The sequence below is a fragment of the Aptenodytes forsteri genome, unplaced genomic scaffold (genome assembly GCF_000699145.1).
Source record: "Aptenodytes forsteri isolate BGI_AS27 unplaced genomic scaffold, ASM69914v1 Scaffold550, whole genome shotgun sequence".
In the NCBI taxonomy this organism is placed as follows: domain Eukaryota; kingdom Metazoa; phylum Chordata; class Aves; order Sphenisciformes; family Spheniscidae; genus Aptenodytes; species Aptenodytes forsteri.
Window position 1 is genome coordinate 153,054 of NW_008795689.1, and position 18,639 is coordinate 171,692.

The 18,639-nt window shown below is 38.4% G+C and overlaps 1 protein-coding gene across 1 annotated transcript in view; it reads left to right on the top strand.

Annotated features, from left to right (window-relative positions):
* Window positions 1–1,226: 1,226 nt before the first annotated feature.
* Window positions 1,227–18,639, top strand: part of CHEK2 (checkpoint kinase 2) — a 20,455-nt gene continuing 3,042 nt past the window's right edge. The window contains exons 1-12 of the mRNA XM_009282806.2: window positions 1,227–1,476; window positions 2,015–2,139; window positions 2,420–2,567; window positions 3,345–3,435; window positions 4,399–4,507; window positions 6,335–6,388; window positions 7,180–7,241; window positions 7,747–7,846; window positions 9,508–9,594; window positions 10,347–10,510; window positions 10,728–10,843; window positions 12,227–12,312. Of these exons, the coding sequence (XP_009281081.2) occupies window positions 1,227–1,476; window positions 2,015–2,139; window positions 2,420–2,567; window positions 3,345–3,435; window positions 4,399–4,507; window positions 6,335–6,388; window positions 7,180–7,241; window positions 7,747–7,846; window positions 9,508–9,594; window positions 10,347–10,510; window positions 10,728–10,843; window positions 12,227–12,312 (1,392 nt within the window). The remainder of the gene's footprint in view (window positions 1,477–2,014; window positions 2,140–2,419; window positions 2,568–3,344; window positions 3,436–4,398; window positions 4,508–6,334; window positions 6,389–7,179; window positions 7,242–7,746; window positions 7,847–9,507; window positions 9,595–10,346; window positions 10,511–10,727; window positions 10,844–12,226; window positions 12,313–18,639) is intronic.

The following is an 18,639-nucleotide window of genomic DNA, read 5'->3' on the forward strand; positions in this document are numbered from 1 at the left end:
GGGCTGCCTCCCTGGCAGCTTGCGGGCCTTGCCCGCGTTTCTGAACGCCTCTGAGGGAAAATAAGCGACACAGAAAGTAGCTAGGGCGCTGTTGCTTTTTTATGGCTAATAACGAAAAGCAGCAAACTGGTAGGGAGATTTGAATTAGTCTGGATTATACACTGAGCTGGATGGCAACCAGCTTAAAAAGCAAGATACACCGGCAAACTAGGGCGCTGTTGCTTTTTTATGGCTAATAACGAAAAGCAGCAAACTGGTAGGGAGATTTGAATTAGTCTGGATTATACACTGAGCTGGATGGCAACCAGCTTAAAAAGCAAGATACACCGGCAAACCAAGACGGCAAGCAGACAGGTGAGCGCAGGTGGTCCCAAAGGATGGCAGCGACCCTGGGAAGGCTCACGGACGCTATAGTAGCCCCTGGGCACGATGAACACAGATGCTGTTGGAGAAAGACAGCTAAAGATGAGGTGGCCAGTGGATTGTTTCCTCCTTAAGTGGGGAGGACAGCACGATACCGCTGTAAACTCCCCTGTCTTAACAGGGCAGGTAGATGCCGTTTGTTGCCTTTTCTTGCTGCTGTCTTTGATAGCAGGTGCTAGGGGTGTGGTGCGTATCTTTGGGTTTGGCAGAGTTTTGTACGTTAATTATGTATAAGTGTGGCGATTTTGTAAATAAAATTGCTGAATAGAAGCTGCGTGGAAGAGATATGTGAAAATCCGTGAGTTATAACCTATATTAAAGGAATATTCAGCCAAAACACCAAATTGGCTTGCTGCGTGATAAATCTGTTGGGTGCTTTCAGCGTCAAGAAAACGTACTTCATTTTATAGTTCTTATTTTTCCTTTTTCAGTTTTTCCCTTTGTGTTTGGGGAGCTGCAACAGTTACTGCTTTGTGTGGGGATGCTTTGTCAGAGAGGGCTGCACGCACGTTTGTGAAATAAAGTGTGAGCCCTGAAGAGCGCAAGTAAAAATCCGGGAATAAGGTGTAACTGTTGTTTTAGAACCAGTAGGGGGAGCACCACATCCTTTTATTAAAAGGAAAAACATCACGGTTTGCAAAATTCTTAGGGATTTACACATAATCCACACATGCACACTTTGGTTGAAAGTTTGACTTAATTGAAGACTGAGAATAGACTTGGATATTAATAGTATGGGGTGTGTTTGTCAGTTTTACTTTGCTGAGGTAACTGGTTTTTTTAACACTCTCTTTGAAGCCAACATGTCTCGAGAGACTGGAAGTCAAGCGCAGCAGTCTCAAGGTGTCCAACAGTCACAGGGTGGTACCAGTTCCTCTTCCAGTGGGTCACAGAGTACTAGTCAGTCTTCCTCAAGTTCTGGGACCCTCAGTTCTTTGGACACTGTTCCCACTCAGGAGCTTCCATCGATCCCCGAGGACCAGGAATCTGAAGAGCTTGTTTCTCAGCCTTGGGGTCGACTCTTTGCACTTGGAAAAGGTTTCAGCAATTGTGGTATGTGCATATTGTAATAAGCCTCATGGTTCATTTGTAGTACCTCAGAACAGATTTGAGCAGCTTGGTAAAAAGCAGTGTCTTCATTTTCAAATTGAGTACAAGCAAATTTAAGTACAAGCTTGCAACTTTTGCAATAATCTATTCCGTACTACATCCCAGCATTTACGCTGAGTACCCAGATACACAGCTTCCACAGACTTAGAGGAATTCTGGGGTATTCGTGTTCTTTGTTACTTGCTTCATTTTTCCATTTCATAATTTATTTTGTTTATGTATCATATGAGTCTCTGTATTGCTGAAAGTGAACTGAAAACTCTACTATTACTAAAAGGGTAAAATTATTAAAATATTGTAGAAGGTGTTGACAGTGCATGGTGCTTTGTCTGAATTAAGACACATAAACTCGATTGTGTAGGAAGAATCTTGTCTTTGTTGTCCTACTCGCTACCATCTGGCATCATTCCGTAGTGCCATAGTTAATAACTTCCTGCAATTTTTGTGTTCTCTCTCTGCTTTACTTCCCCCTCCTCTACAGACTGCGTGAATGATGAATATTGGTTTGGAAGAGACAAAAGCTGTGATTATAGTTTTTCTAAGCTAGGACTGTCTGAGACTGGCTTCTACCAAAACTATAGCAAGAAGCATTTCCGAATTTTCAGGGTAGGTGCTAAAAAGTTTAACTGTCTTTTTCTGTTTTGGCATAACTGAAAAAGATTGACTTTGGCGGGGGCGGATCCTAAAGAAATCAAAGTTTAAGTACCTTCAGTGTTGACTCCTTTAACAAGACTCTTGGCAACGCTCCATTAACCCGGTTTATCAAATAACCTCAGTAATCTGATTTCCTGAGCCAACAATAGTAAATTTCTATAGTCTGTCATGCCTTTACAGTAAAGTCATTTTTTCCCTACTGTTATCTTTCCCATTTTTTTTTCTCTTTAAGGAAATGGGTCCAAAAAATTCCTACGTTGCCTACATTGAAGACCACAGTGCAAATGGAACTTTTGTTAATAGAGAGCTCATTGGAAAAGGAAAGAGACTTCCACTGACTCACAACTCTGAAATTGCACTGTCTATACAGGCTAATAAGGGTAAAATGTACTGTACCATAAATAGGTTCTTCATGTGTTGACCAAGAGGTTGTTTCTGCAGTCATTTGAGTATGTTTCTTGCAAGCTGAGCTTCCTCACGAGTGCTGTTAAAATACAGCTATGAATTGATGTTTTAGTACTCACATAAAAATTATCCGTATCTACCTCAACTGTAGAAAAAAAAATGAAAAAAGAAAATTTAAATGAAGCTGCATCAGGAACCACCTTACTAGAGTATAAAGTTTTATAGTTGTTTCCCTATTTTTGAAACACTTTTGTGCTTCAGTAGCTGTGCATGTGGTGGTGGGAACCGGGGAAACAGTCTATTCAAGGAAAGTTGACGAAGACCCAGGTACTTACCAGACGCTGCATAAATAATTAAAAAACCCTCGTAAAATTAGCAGGGCTGGGGGGTTTTTTCTTTGTCTTTGCTTTTCCACTAAGATGCTGTCTTCCTGCTTGTCATTTCTCTTTGTTCCCTGCTGTGACATTGAAATTCTTGCCTATTTTGTCCTTATGCGTAGCGTTAATTGATTAAGCACTGTTGTGAAGTTAATACCAAAGATGTCAGTGTTCAGTAATAAGATCACCTTGCTGACCCATAGCTGATGTCATTTATAGCATCAATTAACTTTTTTATATATTTATGTTTTTCTTCTAGCAGGCAGCATTTTCTCAGTTATGTTGTTGACTATAAAAGCTCAGGAAACATAGTTGTTCGTTATAACAAAATTTTAAAATTAATAACAGGAAAATGATCTCCACTCATCTTCCTAGTGTTTGTATTTTCTGATCTTATGGTGGATGATCAGTTGGTGTTTCCTAGAGAATTCAGAGAGAAATATATCATGTCAAAGACTTTGGGAAGGTAAGCATCCTTCTTTCCACAGTATTAAGCATTAATTTTGTTACCGTTTTCAGTACCTTGTGCTGGAATTATTACCAGTGTTACTTGAGCTGCTGTTTTAAAAAAAAAAAAAAAAAAAGAGAAAAAGAAAAAAATGAATGATAACACTTGAGTAAACCTGTTCTTTACAACAGCTTAAACAGGAATTTTGGCTTTATTCCTATCATTGGCTTGGGTTTGTAACCTACCGTTAATTGTGAAACTCAGGGTTTTTTTTTCTCTAGAAGAGAATAACAAGTTTTTAAATTTTGTATATTAATTTACTCAGTTACTGGAAGCAGAAGGAGGAGCTTTATGTCAGAATATAGCTTTCTACAACATCACTGTTGAGGCCTACAGACAGAAGGGGAAAGAACTGTTTTCAGGAAAAAGGAGAGAGGCTATCTGAAGTGGAGGCTATTTTTGTATCGTTTGGAAAAAGATGGTCAGTGAAGAATTTGGAGGAGAATGGTTAAGTGGAAAAAAATCCAAGTGCAAAATACAAAGATTTCTTTCGGTGGTATAATTGCTACTTAGTAAAAATAGAAGTATTGTCATACCTATTCTTCAGATTTGTGCAGTCCAGTGTTGAGAGAACTCTTCACTAGGTTCTCTTCTCTTAAATGCATTTGTGTGATGGAAATGCTGACAGAGCTTGTCCTTGATATTCACTGGTACCCCTTGTACAAACAGATTAGTTGCTCTACATATTTACTCCTGCATTTTTGAACGGGTGGCCCTTGACATCACTCGCTATTTAGATAGACTTCCTAACTATTGAATGCTTTCTGAGAAAGTTTTGACAACATGCCATATTCAGAAGGTTAGAACGCAGCAGCCTCAAATAGCGTGTAATCCAATGCTTTCATTTCATTTGTCTGTACTTGCTATGCAGATTTTTGAAAACTATTTGTAAGCATTAACATAGCTGTGCTTTTATGTTAGTGGTGCCTGTGGAGAAGTGAAACTGGCATTTGAGAAGAGCACTTGTAACAAAGTTGCGGTAAAGATAATCAATAAACGGAAGTTTATGGCAAGTGGTATTAGAGAGGCAGTAAGTATTTTTGTTTGTTTGTCTGTCTTTTGGCCATCTTGCAGTGGTCCTGCAATATTTGGTAACCTCCCTGACTCCCCAGCTCTCTTCAACTAAAGAGGATTTTCTCACTTAACGTCTTCTGTATGTAATTTCAAAATGCCTTTTGATCTTACAGGATCTACAGAGTTCTGTAGAAAATGCTTGCTTTTATTCTTTGACCAATTTCATTATGTTCACAATTTAGGACTGTTTGTTAATGTGGTATATACAAAGGGTGGTGGGGAGTCTTGTGGGGTTTATCTCCTAAAATGCATCAGATGGGCACATCTTAACCAACCGAGTTTGACCAAAAACTTACAAACTCTGCTAATTTTGTTGTATTCTCCATCATAATACTTTTTAACAAAATCGTATGAAGCCTTTTGGGAAGGGCTTTTCATGTGGCTGGTCTTGTAGCAGAAGCCTGAATTTGAAGGAGAAGAACAGGCCACGTGGCTTTACTCCAACATGAGAAAGAGATCCAAGCAACTTCCTATCTATGACTGTAACTTTAATTTTATATAAGGGTATAAGATAAACTTGGAAGAAAAATGCAGTTAGAGGCAAAAGTGCATGGAAGGAGGAGTTATGTAAGTTGTGCTGCTGTGGATTTACTAACAATAGATCAAGTTGGATTAACCTTAATTTCTTTGATGAGAAAATGGACTTCAGAGCACAGATACAACATACAGAATCTGTTCAAACTGACACAGTATTTCATCGGGTACTGTATAGGAAACTATTACTTGTTTTGTAAAGAAAAAAATTCTAAGGTGGAAAGGTAGCTGGCTGAGGAAAGGATGCCAAGAGGCTTCAGTGGGAGCAGAATTAGTTACTAGTGGAAATTTTCAGTATTTGTCTTGAGATTAGTCTTCCGTACTATTACATTTAGAGATCATGGCACAAAAAGTGGGAATATACTAATTCAACTCTTTGGCACTGACCCAAAGTCTCTGTTGTCAGGAAAGGAAGATTGCAGTATCATGTATGAAGAACTGATACTTTTGTATGCTGGAGTAATAGAAATCAGATAATGTTTAATAGTGCAAGATCGTGTACTTCAAGATCAGTGACAATTTCTGCTATAATCTATGCTTTTCCTAGTTCAGAGGAGGGGGTAGATATAGTTATTTGCAGATGAATATGTGACATCAATGGGATTGAAAATTGCAAAATGCAATTTTGGAACATTTCTAATAAAGATTAAGAAATGCTGTTATGAATTATAACTATTAAGAAATGCCATTGTACAAAACAGAGAGGACTGCATCTGGAATGTTGTATATGGATTTGATTGTGTGTTCAAAGATGATTGATTTGGATTGGAAGAAGAGCAATAAAAAAACCTGCTGGGTTGATTTCATTAGTTGAGCCTAAGCCACAGATTAAAAGAATCTGTTTATGTTATCTTGCAAAATAAGGCTAGGAGAGAATAGCATTTAATTTTAGGGTTAGCCCATATGGAAATCATCTTGGAGGGAGGAAAGCTGTTTAAGGGACAATACTGATATATACTCGCCAAGATTTTTTTTTTTTTTTTGGAGTTTGGAAATGAGGTGGAGATTTCTAACCTGCAGTGAAATGACATGTCTGGAGCAATATCTTGCTACAGCTAGTGAAAGCAGACTGTTCATTTAATTCATTGAAGGTGCCTGATCAGTTTATGGAAAAAGATTATATGTTATGGTCACTTAAAGTAGCAAGGGACGTGAAACGATGGCTTTTCTGATACTGTCTCTTGTTTCTGATGTGTCTTATTCCAGAACAGCACTGTCTTACCCAATATGTATTTGATTCTTTTAATAGAACCCGGCTTTTAATATCAATACAGAAATTGAAATTTTGAAGAAAATAGATCATGTGAGTGTTACTGTACATTTTTATTCCTTTTTGCTGCCTACTACTTCTGTAGTTCACTGACCTTAGTGTAGTAACTAAAGATCAATTTTATCTGTTTAGAAAATATGTTAAAGGATGCATATAATTTTTCTTGTAAATAAGTCTATCGAACACTTCTTTTTTCTTCTTTTAAGTATACTACGTCTTTACAGATTTGAGGTTTTAAAACCTTGAATAACTGAGATGTAAATTTGAGAAGAAACTTCACAGGAGAAGTTTCAACCCGAACCGCTGTTGTAGAAATCTTTCCTTGATGTGTGTTTTTGTAAATACTGCCAGATAACCAAATATTAAGATTAGATTCCACTGGCAATTTTTTGAATTTGTATCCCCTCTTCCCCCTGCATCCCCCCTGCCCCACAAAAGGCATTTCTTTTGCTTTCATTAAGCAGAAAGTTTGCATAGCTTAATGAACTTTCCCTTGCTTCCCAATGTACTATTGCATATAAAGAAAACATTGAGGATATGGTAATTCACAACTGGAAAAAATAAGGATGCTTGTTGAGCTGTAGTCACCGCAAGAGTTGAATGTTTTTGTGTGTGGAGGTACGGGGGAGAAGACAACACGCTTGAATATTAAGTGTTTGCCAAAGCCTGGGGCGCTAGTCAGTTGTGTTAAGTGTTAGTTTAACTGGCATGGTTGAAATCATACTGAAATAGGAACTTTAGGATGATAAACTGTTGATAATGTTAATTTTTACAAATGATTCTACTTTTTTGTGTGTATCCATTTGTGTTGCCTTTTTTATTAGCCTTGCTTAATCAAGATCAAAAACTTCTTTGAAGCAGAGGATTACTACATTGTTTTGGAACTGTAAGTAACTTATTTGAAACTAAATGCATAAAATGAGATGTTTTTCATAGCCACAAAGAGTGTGTATAGTTCTGAACTCGGGTTTTGTTTGTTTGTTGTGGTTTTTGGTTGTTTTTTTTTTCTTTTGCTGGCCTCCACTGTTCTCTGAAACCTCTGTAAAATTAGGAACTAGGATAGCCAGGAGAGTAATCCCTCAACGCTTTGAAGGCACTTAGTGCCTGGATAGTTCCCCACTATGCTGCTGTTGAGGATTGCTGCTATTTTTTTGATTTTGAGCTTGTAAGAGGAGGCTGATCAAAAAACTTGTAACAACTCCCAGTGAAGGCTCAGGAGATTAGGCCTAATTCAGCAGTGTGTGTGCTGTATTTAGGACATTGCTTACTCATTTTCAGAAATATATTCCTTCTCTATAGCCAAAATAGCCAAATGTTTTGGTCTCAGTCTTGTCTACTGAGATGAATCTTTTGGAAGTAATATATTGACTTGTTACCTGCATTTGTTTTAGGATGGAAGGAGGAGAGTTGTATGACAGAGTGTCAAGGCCAATCAAGATGAAAGAAGCTACCTGCAAGTTGTATTTTTATCAGATGCTACTGGCTGTAAAGGTACATAATCATGAATTCTACCATGAAAAATATGGTTATGCATATGAATGTCAGATGAATTTTTCTGTCATTTGTCACTTCTGAAACCTGTGCAAGCAATCAGCACAGCACTTTTAACAAGTTGGTTTAATAAGATTCTTTACCTCAGTGCAGCCAAAGAACATTCAAACACTCTTACTTATTAAAAGCAGGGATTAAAGTAATAATACAGGCTGTGCTCATGCTGGCGGGATTATCCTGTGAGACTTTTAGTAGTGTGTGGGCAAAGAGTCATCGGTGTAGTAGCCTTTGAAAAAATTAGTGATCAGATGCTTTACTATGCACTCCTGAATAAGCATTTCAGTTCAGCAGACAACAGGTTAAGACTACTATAATAGATCTCAGATACTGAATATTGAGTTCTTACATAAATTTCTTCTAAATTCATGAAGTGGTAAGCATTAGTAAGTTCTGCAAGATTGTTTTCTACATCAAACTTAATTGTCTAGACCTGAATATGCTTTCAGATCAATCTTTTCCTTTTTTCTTTTGACTTAATTTTAATATCTTGCAACTGCCAAAAAAAGAAACTTAATAGTTGTTCTGTGGTAGGTATTAATAAATAATAAACTTAGAATTATTTTCCTCATTAGTGAGTAAACTATTGTATTTTTCCCCAGTTCTCATTTTTGGGACACCTGCTCATATAATAAAAGTGGTGTCATTACTTTCTACTTCGTAATGATACTATGTCTTCAGATATAATAAAGAAAAGCTTCCCTTCAGTGTAAATGTGAAGACATCTCTAGTACATATTTTGTACTACTAGTTAGAATCAACGTTGTTCCTAGTTTTAACACAGACTTCATTGTATCTTAATATATCAGTCATTTATGACTGAACTTTGATTCTTGCTTGCTGTCAAACGTTCTCCTAGTGAAGCTAGAAGTCTCTTCTCAGATTTGGAGCCAGTAGAAAACTGGATAGTAGCCTTGCATGTAGACTTCAGAACTACAGATAAGGGAACAATTCTACACTTGCCTCAAGGAAGTAACTTTTTTCAAAATCCTTTGTATATTTAACCTGACGTTGATCTTGTATCTCCTCCTTACTCAGTTTTCCTAGTTATATCACCAGGTTTTTGAACCCTTTTTCAGCCTCCAGCTCTTTGACGACTGAGATGTTTTTCAAATCTGTCTACTAGTACTTACCAGTGTGAGGACTGTTGTGGCATGGTGAACTTAACTGTCTTTGCAAACTGAAACGTGGACTTGTATTTAAGAGGGTATGATCATACAATAATAATGACTAAAAGAAAGGAGAGAGAGATGGAAAACCAGAATTCCTACAAAGGCAACATAGAACTTTGGTCTTCCTTAGTTCTGTTGCTTTTGCTGAGATGAAGAAAGAAGTATAGCTTTCCAGTGAATGGGAAGAATGGAACACCTTGCCAGGTCTACGTACTGTGCTTGTATTGAGATTTGACATTTGAAGCAGAATGGTGGTTTGTTTTTGGTTTGTTTTTTTTTGAGAGTCATAAGCTGTGTAGCTTTAAATGCTTGCATGCCTCTTACACAACCATTTCAGTTATCCTGCCATTGCTATATGAAAAATTGGAAAGCTTATGTTTAAAAAAAGTTAATGGTCTGGTTTTCTTTGATTGTATATCTGTATATATCTAGTATCTTCATGACAATGGAATTATACACCGAGATCTAAAGCCAGAGAATGTGCTACTTTCATCTTCTGAAGAGACATGTCTTATAAAGGTAAGGAAACTTACATTTCTTCTTGTTCATTTAGAAATTTGGGGGTATTCCTTCCCATTCTTCTCAATAATTAGTTAAACATAGCAAAAAAAAAAATTATGGAATTAGTCATACAAACCAGGAAGTAACTTAGAACATTGAGGTGTTTTTTCATAATTTTTATTTTACTTTTGTGGATATTTCAACGCGTACACTTACTAAGAACAACTGAGAAATGTTGTGCTTGTATAGCACTTAATTGAGTACACAACTTCAAATGTCGATACCTTTTTTTTTTCCCCAATAAAATCTAACTTCTTGAATTACAGACAGCATTTCCACAAATATCCAGGCTGTATGGTGACAGGTTTTTTTGTTGTTTTGGGGGGGTTAGGGTTGGGCGTCCCCCTCCTGCCCCCGATAAAGCATTGAATAGATTTGCATGCTTAACTGCTTATTTTTCAAGTAATCTCTTCTAATAAGCTACAATTCCTTTACTCTGTGGTTGTCCATTTACATCCAAATCTGAGAGTACTTTTTGCTAGTGTAAAGTATGATCCTCTGTCATATTTCTCCCTACTCCTCTCCTGTTCTCAGTTGTTGTTTACTGAATATTTAATAATGTTTGGGGTAAATTTTGTTCATAGTCATGTACTGGAACTGACTTGGAAGGAAGAAACTTAATGTCACCTCCTGTTGTATGTTGACAATATGATATATTCTAGTACAGTCAATCTAATATGTAATGTGGTGTTACCATTTTTAAATACAAGATTACAGATTTTGGACAATCCAAGATTCTTGGAGAAACTTCTCTTATGAAAACATTATGTGGTACTCCCACATATCTTGCTCCTGAGGTTCTAAATTCACTTGGGACTGCTGGATACAGCCGAGCTGTGGACTGCTGGAGTTTAGGAGTTATTCTTTTTGTATGGTAAGATACCGTGTAGATGCTGCCTTCGTTGGGCAGTCATTGACATACATGGCTCAAGACTTGGCAACTTCATTATCTTTATTAGGAAGTGAAAGTGTGTTTAAAACTATATACGTGTAAAAGACGCTATGATAGCAGATGCTTTAAAATGTGTGATTTTAGTGTTTCATTTGCTATGACAAAATCTGTGTTGTTTAACCTGTTTTCTTTTATATAGCTTGTGTGGATATCCACCATTTAATGAGCAAAATACTCAGCTATCTCTGAAAGATCAAATCACTCGTGGAGAATACACGTTCATTTCAAAAGAATGGAAGCATGTATCAGACATGGGTATGACTCCATTACAGTGGGTAGCAGAATATCTAGCTCTTTTCTTGTTGTTTTTGTTTTCCTTTAACTTCCTTTCAGCTGTATGACACACTGCATGTTGATATGTTTAGTTTTTAAAGTAGTCTCTTAAAAATGTGTTGTGTTTTTTTTTTTTTAAGTTCGAAGTTGAAGCATTAGAAAGAGTAGATACATTTTTCACTGAAGAGGTTTCTTAGTAATATTTAGCTTTATTAACTACAGAAGTATAGAGTTTGTGGGCACACACATCCATTTTTCCTCTTTTCACTTTTTCTCCTGACTTTATCAAGCTGGTCTACAAACTTTGCCTTGCTCAAAGATTCTTCAGGTGTTGAACAAAAAATGCCAGGAATTTAAGGGAAACGAGTTAGGAATTCCAAGAGAGAAATGTTAAGAGTAATTTCATAGTGCTAGTCTTTGAGCTTAAAATACCAGCCACATTTGTGGAATCAACTATCAAGTTTGGCCGACTGTAAGCTAAGTAGTCTGCAAAACTAATTGAGTTTTTGCATAGCAAACTAAAATGATAGCTACTGTCTGCATGCTTTTCTTCAGGACATTTTATATACACAAAATAATTGTAGTATTTGCCTTGGATATTCCTTTGTCAGTGCAGAGGAGTTTCCAATAAATTATGTGATCATTCTTTTTCTAATAAACTTACCAAATATAACTCCTTCCTGAATTATTTGAAGCTTATTCAATAGTAAGTCAGACATATATGGGAATGGAAATTATGTTAAGGTCATACATAGTCCTAATGGTATGTATAACAGGATAATCAGATACAATGAAAAGTAAATCTTGCCAAAATTCCTTTATGGGAGATTTGGAGTCATAAAATATGACATAAATGCCATATTTTTCACAGTGGCTATGAAGCAGTTTCCTAAGAAAATGAAGTTTATGTGATTATGTTGAGCATACATGTGTATGTCTTGTCTCTTCTTTCCCATCTTCCCAGCTGGATAATCTGCTTTCCAAGACACTGTAAACCAGGAAACTAAATTAAGCTGTCTTTGCTTGTCCACACTAATACTGAAGCTTTTAGGAAAGTGCTGAACTTCCTGTGCATTATGTTCCTCAGAACATAAATTGTGGACATGCTCAGTATATCTACTGGTAATTTTGGTATACTGAAAAGTGTTGTATCATGTGCATGCGAAGGAAAAATGGTTACAGTCTGCAGACCTCCCTATGCATAGGAAAAAGAAGAGTGATCTGCCTCGCCGGTATTTTTGGGCATTGTTCTGAAGTGTTGTAAGATGCGTTGTCGCACATAGCTTTAGTGTATGCATATTGCAGAACTTATCTTTGGGTAATGAATTTATTGATCATATGCCAACCAACTCTTTATTATCTTAGCTCTGGATCTTGTGAAGAAGCTGTTAGTAGTGGATCCAAGCAAACGTCTTACAACAGAGGAAGCCTTAGAGCATCCTTGGCTTCAGGTAGGAATTGAGTCTTAACTGAAGTACAGCAAAGCTGGGTTGTTCTGGGGATAACTTCTTGATGTAAATTCAAAGGCAGTTCAATAGCCTGAATGTTACGAGGTTTTGTTGATACAGCGTAATTTGCTTCTGCAAGGAAGCAGGGGAACACTGACTACTCTGGTCACCAGAGATGTAACGCGTGCCTGATCCTGCTTCTGTGGAGAATACTATAAAAGGGATACAATGATGGGCAATGAGAGCTTCAATTCTTTAGCTTCATGGGAATAACAACTGTTATCTTAAGTCAGAGCTTAAGTCTGCCTGTCTATAGGTTGTCTCTGACAGTAGCCAGCAGAAGAGCAACTGTAATTTGGTGCTTCTCATGGGCATGCGCTGCCGCCTGCCTGCCAGCTGGATATACAGTTTCTTCTGGCTGCTGTAAGACTGGAGAGATCCTGATGCCTACTTACAGAAAGAGAAGAGAAAGAAAAGGCCATATGTTTAGGAATTATTTGTTTGTTTTACTGGCATTTTCAATGACGTGTAGGAAGAGGAGCCATCAGATCCCAACCTGTAGGATGACGTTAGCCCAGATACTGTAGCCACCACTTTCCTGTTGGACAACTCTAAACCAAACAGAGTGAGCATCTTGAACAGTCTGCTTCCATGTCTCTCTGTTGGAAGCAAGATGATCTCGCAGCACGTTGTTGTGTGTCAAAGCCTTTGTGGGATGGAGCCTTCTCTTTCTTGCAGCATACAGAACAGAGTTGCTTCTTTGCTCTCCCAACAAGCAAATGCTGACTCTGCAGCACACAGATTTTCTTCTTTTCCTGTTCTCCTTGTCTTTTCCTCTTGCAATGGCAACTAGACCCCCTGTTGTTTTTCAGTGTGTTTATTTTCTTGGCCCCTGTCCCTGGCAAAGCCTTCACTAGCTCTTACCCCTTCCTATTGCTGCTTTTACAGCATGGTATGCTTTCTCGGTCCTTCAGTTCCATGGTCCTTTTCCACTGTTGTTGCTGCTATTTGTAGTCTTGTAGCCTTGCCTGATGCTGTTCAGTGCCTTTTCCCACCCTAAAGACATCTTTGCTTGATTTCCCTTTTAATTTGACTTCTCCTTTGCCCTCCATCTTGCCATGAGGTCTCCATATGTAAGTTTTACCTTGCCACATCACACACTCTTCTGCCAGAGAGAAAAAGGAATCAGTAACTTCTTCCTCTCTTCTTCAAAGCGGCCACACTATGCTTAGTTTTATGTTTGTTGCCTTTTCTCTTTATTATCTGAATAATGCATCGTCTTTGTGGCTTAACTATCGAACAGCACTGCAGCTCACATGACTTCGTATACTCTCTGCACAGGCTGAGGGCATTTCTCAGCTTTGACCAATTTGATTACCTCCTGATGCAGCCTAACCCATGCTAGAATGTGTCTTATTGCTAACTATTGGGACCCTTGGCAACAGCCGTAAGAACTTGTGTAGGAGAGCTTTTTGTTCTCTTGGTCTCATGATCTTTATCACATCGTCATATAATAAAGGTGGCTCAAAGCAGCTTGGGTCCTTGCCAAGTAACGTAATTCTCTCAGACTAAATCCGCAATATCTCATGGTTGATGCATCTCCAGTAACCTGTATTCAGGTAAGGGAGAAGGACTCAGATTCTATAATTTGTCCACCTGTCCAGCTGGAAGAAGGCGTTTCACAGTTCATATATTCACTATTCTGTAGCTATCCCATGGATGTTTGACTCTGGATCATGTTTTATAGGCATTGTAGAGTACTGAAGAGTTCTGTCAAGCTAAACTAGGTCCTGTTCCAGCCTATCACCTTTAGCTAAGTGGTGTGTCAGAAATCCTGCAGTCCTGTCATCTCTGGCCTTTCCGTCAAAACAGTTGTTTTTTCTTTGTGAGAGGAGGATAAAACTGATTTTGATGTTAAGAGAATCAGAATTCAGTGGTCCTAATGGTAAATACCAACAATGAGCTCCTCGTGGTCTCTCCTCAGGAAGACTGGGAATAGGTAGAGCTTGCAAATATCTGCCTGGGTCAACACTGTAGATTAGTGGTTGAGCACAAGTGATAGGTACAGTTCTTTCTGCTTCTGTGCCATGCCATCCAGCAAGTTGCAAGTCTGTTGCTCTATTTAATGCCAGCTTTTCTGTCACTAATTCTTTCCCACCAGCCAGTTGGCTTCTTCTGGAAGGTGTGGTGCCAGCTCAACAGCAGAGGCTGACAGGCCTCTCTGTCTCTATTTTTGTTGAAGGATACTGGTATTAAGCTGCTCCTCTCCATACTCTGGTGCTACTTCAACACCCTTTGTATGCCTCCATGACCTGCTCTGAATTTAATGGAAAATCCTGGGTCTCTGGAATTTTTTCTCAGAAAACAAAGCCCAGTCTGCATCTGTAGGTAGTCTGTGCTTTCAAATTTTTAGTCCCTGCAGAGAGGACTGCAAAAGACCCATGGAGTATTCTGCTGAATACCTTCTTTCAGTACAGCCAGCAGCTTCTGCATCCTGTCTGAGACACCTCTTCTCAGAACTCCTTAACATCTGAGAATCAAGATGCGTTTTTTAGAGACCAAGTCTGACTGTGGTTCTGATAGGATGGACCTCCTCCTTTGAGCATTGTAACAGAGTCCCACTTCCTCATCTTGTTTGTGTGGGCAGGCAGTGCAGAATCCTGCAGAGTTTGTTTCTGGCAAGTGTCCAGGACTACTGTGTTCTTACTATGATGAGTATGAATAAATGTCACTGGTTTGGGAATCCTCTGAGTAGGAGGTGATGGTTTCCCTGTGTCCTGTTACAGTCTAGTTAAGTTTGTGAGAGGTAGTCTTTAGGTGGTCTTTTATCAATTTTGGCACTCCAGAGGTGACCACTGGGCCTATGAGCTTTCCTGGATATTTTTGCTTGAGGAGGCTGAAGAAAGTCACCCAGCCTACCTCTGAGCCACACAACGGGTTCTATTTACTCATGCTGAGCATAATGCTATTCATGTTCCCGCACTGGGAACAGTGTCTGGTTTCAGATGCTTAGGTAAAGAGCATAAGAAACAGGGTGAAAGCAAGGGAGTATCACTCTGAGACAGAAAATGCATTTGGATGGCTGTTTTTAGGTCATTAACTTGTCCTAATTATACTGCTGGACATCAGAAAATTCTTCCTGGCATTCCTGGCTTTTACTACTGTAGTTTTGCATGTAACTTCTACAGTGAGTTAATTGGATGTAAATTCTTACATTTAGATTATAATTCTGAGCAGGAAACGTTATTGATAAACCATGGTACACTGATTTTAAGAATCGCTGGTATGCGTAATGGGAAAGGGGAAATATATGACAGTGATTTAGACAAGCTGAGGATTTGAGATATTTCAGTATGTAAACTCAAGCTGTTAGCTTCTTGATTATATATTCCCTTTAGGGACACCTCTTACTGTTACGTTTTATTTTGAAGACAGGACAAAAAGTTTCCAAAAACATCATATCCGCAAATCCAAATGTCCTCTAGCATTCAGATGCCATTCTTTAAACTGTTTCCCTTCATAGGCTGTTACTAAGAGTATCAGTTGTTTATAGGTGATGTACACTGCCTACTTGGAAGGCCAACATCCAGTATGTTCAGTTCTAGATATCACACACGTTGAATACTACCACCAAAAGAGCTCCTTGAGTCCTGTTACTGTGAGTAGTGAGAAGGAGTTACTGGCTCCCCACTCCCTCTTGTGTTGTCTGTAAGTATTGTCTTTAAAAGTTAGTATGGAAAAAACACAACAGACGCATACTTTTTGCGTACAGCTAATGCCTGTTAGCCCTCTCTAATGATTTTGGGTCCACTAGGGAATTTTTCAGACATTAAAAGTAAGCATGTTCTCCAAACAAAACTTAATTTCTACAGCTTTATTTAAACCAGTAGTGCTTTCAAACTAGTCTTTTAAATACCTGTGCTGTTTATGCCATTCTTTGCTTAAATCTAAAACTCTAAAACTTAGTGGGCTGCTTAAACCTAAGTACCACTCAGTGGAGATGCCTTACCTGTATTTACCAGGTACTTAATAAAACATTTTTCAAAGGCATATAAACAATTACTTGCTGTTTCTGCCTCTGAAAACTTCACTGGGTTCTTTTGAATGGGACAAGATTATTTTGGTTGCATGCTGAAGAAAAACTCAGGTGTTTGTTATATAAATGGAAAAATATTTATCTTATCTTACCCATCAACTCAAATGTAGCCACAGTCAAAGCAGGTGACACTGGAAAAGAAAGACAAGTCCCAATTCTATATAAAATAATCTGGATGTTCACATCAAAGCCTTTTTGTAGCACTTAAGAACATATTTAAACCAAAAAAGGAGATACTGCAATACTCCATAACTTAGAAAAAGAACCCTCTCCCCTGCCTTCACCCAAAAAACCCAGTTAAAACATTTGAAATCCTTAGGAGTTCAGTGATCCTTATTTCTAATCGTCTCTAGCAGTGAATGTCCCATTCACTTCTCTTTGAGTTTCCCAATGTTTGCTGTGATAATGGAACAAAATTATACAACCTGTTAGCTTCAGTCATTTAGAATAAATGTCTGGTTTTGGTTCTAGATCAGTTGTTCAGTTGGTGAACACAGTCACTGTTCAAAGCTCAGCCAAAGGAAATGACCTGTATTAAATCACTATGAGCAGCATACTTCATTTAGTCCTGGGAAAGGTTTAAAGACCTGATTTCAGGTTTGGAAGTCTGATTTAGGGTTTGCAGGTAATCCATAGCAACCCATTCTAATAAAATTCCTGCAGGAGAAATTGAGAACGAGATTTTGTTTTTAAAACAGGGAGTATACTATGTCAACTAAATGTCTTGTTCGCACTGATTTCCTGGTCCCTGAGGTTGCCCAGCATATACCAAGAGCACCCCAGTAGCTGGCAGCTGCACCGGAATGAGGTTACATGCTAGCTTTGTCTCTTGAAACATGCCTGACTTTCTGCTAAACTAGCTTCTCTTAACAAAGGATCTCTGCTGCCCTTCCCTCCTCTTAATGCTTCTGCAGCCAGGCCTGTTTATGCACAACTGAGGCTAATAAGTCCACTTCTTTCGCAGTGCATGTCTCCCAGACACTTTCCTTCCACTAATGGCAGCTTCTGGCTTACCGCTTCGGGTAAATAGAGAATGAACTGTACTATCCAGTGAACTTCTGTAGAGATATGCATGCTCTATGAATAATACAATATTTGTTGATAATCATTTGGGTTTTCAAAAGGGGAAACTTCACTTCAGTGAAATGCTTGCCCAAATTCTGAATATTTGCTTTCCAAATGTTTTAATTTACAACCTTTAATATGTTCTATGGACTTACTTATGTTAAGGATAACTGTGGGATGCTTTTTAAGGTAATGTTTTGTTTGAAAGTTTGATGTGTGGGTTTGGTTTTTTTGGTGATTTTTTTTTTTTAGGGTATGGGTGTTTTAGCTGGTTCTTCTCTACCTACTGTGTACAACAGGTTTGCTTTTTGAGGGGGGGGGGGTTTGCTTTTGGGGGGGGGGCGGTAGTGAAAACTACCCAAACTTGGGATACTGATGAAGCTGAGCTAGTGGAAATGAAAATACGCCGTTAGAAAGGGAAGTCATTCTGAGAACAGAATGTAAGACTATAAGGAAAATACTTGTTTTTCAAGAGTAATTAACTCTGTTTTGGTGAAAGCAGGACACAAGTCCTGATAAGGCCTCTTCTGATAAGGCTGACTAATGAATTACCTGCACAAACTCCTAGTCTGTATGTTCTGTTCTTTCAATGTTGTTATACTTTGTTGAATGACACTGCAAGTTCAGTTTTAGCTTGACTAGTATTGGCTAAGTAGTTATTGAGGGGAAACTGTTTCTTCGTAGAATGAAATAGAACTATTTTTTCTTACCAGCACTGTACATAAACCACCTGCTCAAAATTCTACTGTGGCGCATATCGGAAGCATAGAATCACAGAATGGTTTGGGTTGGAAGTGACCTTTAAAGGTCATCTAGTCCACCCCCCCTTGCAATGAGCAGGGACATCTTTCACTAGATCAGGTTGCTCAGAGCCCCGTCCAACCTGACCTTGAACACTTCCAGGGATGGGGCATCTACCACCAATCTGGGCAACCTGTTCCAGTGTTTCACCACCCTCAGCGTAAAAAATTTCTTCCTTATCTAGTCTGAATCTACCCTCTTTTAGTTTAAAACCATTACTCCTTATCCTATCGCTACAGGCCCTATTAAAAAGTCTGTCCACATCTTTCTTATAAGCTCCCTTTAAGTATTGAAAGGCTGCAATAAGATCTCCCTGCAGTCTTCTCTTCTCCAGGCTGAACAACCCCAACTCTCTCAGCCTTTCTTCA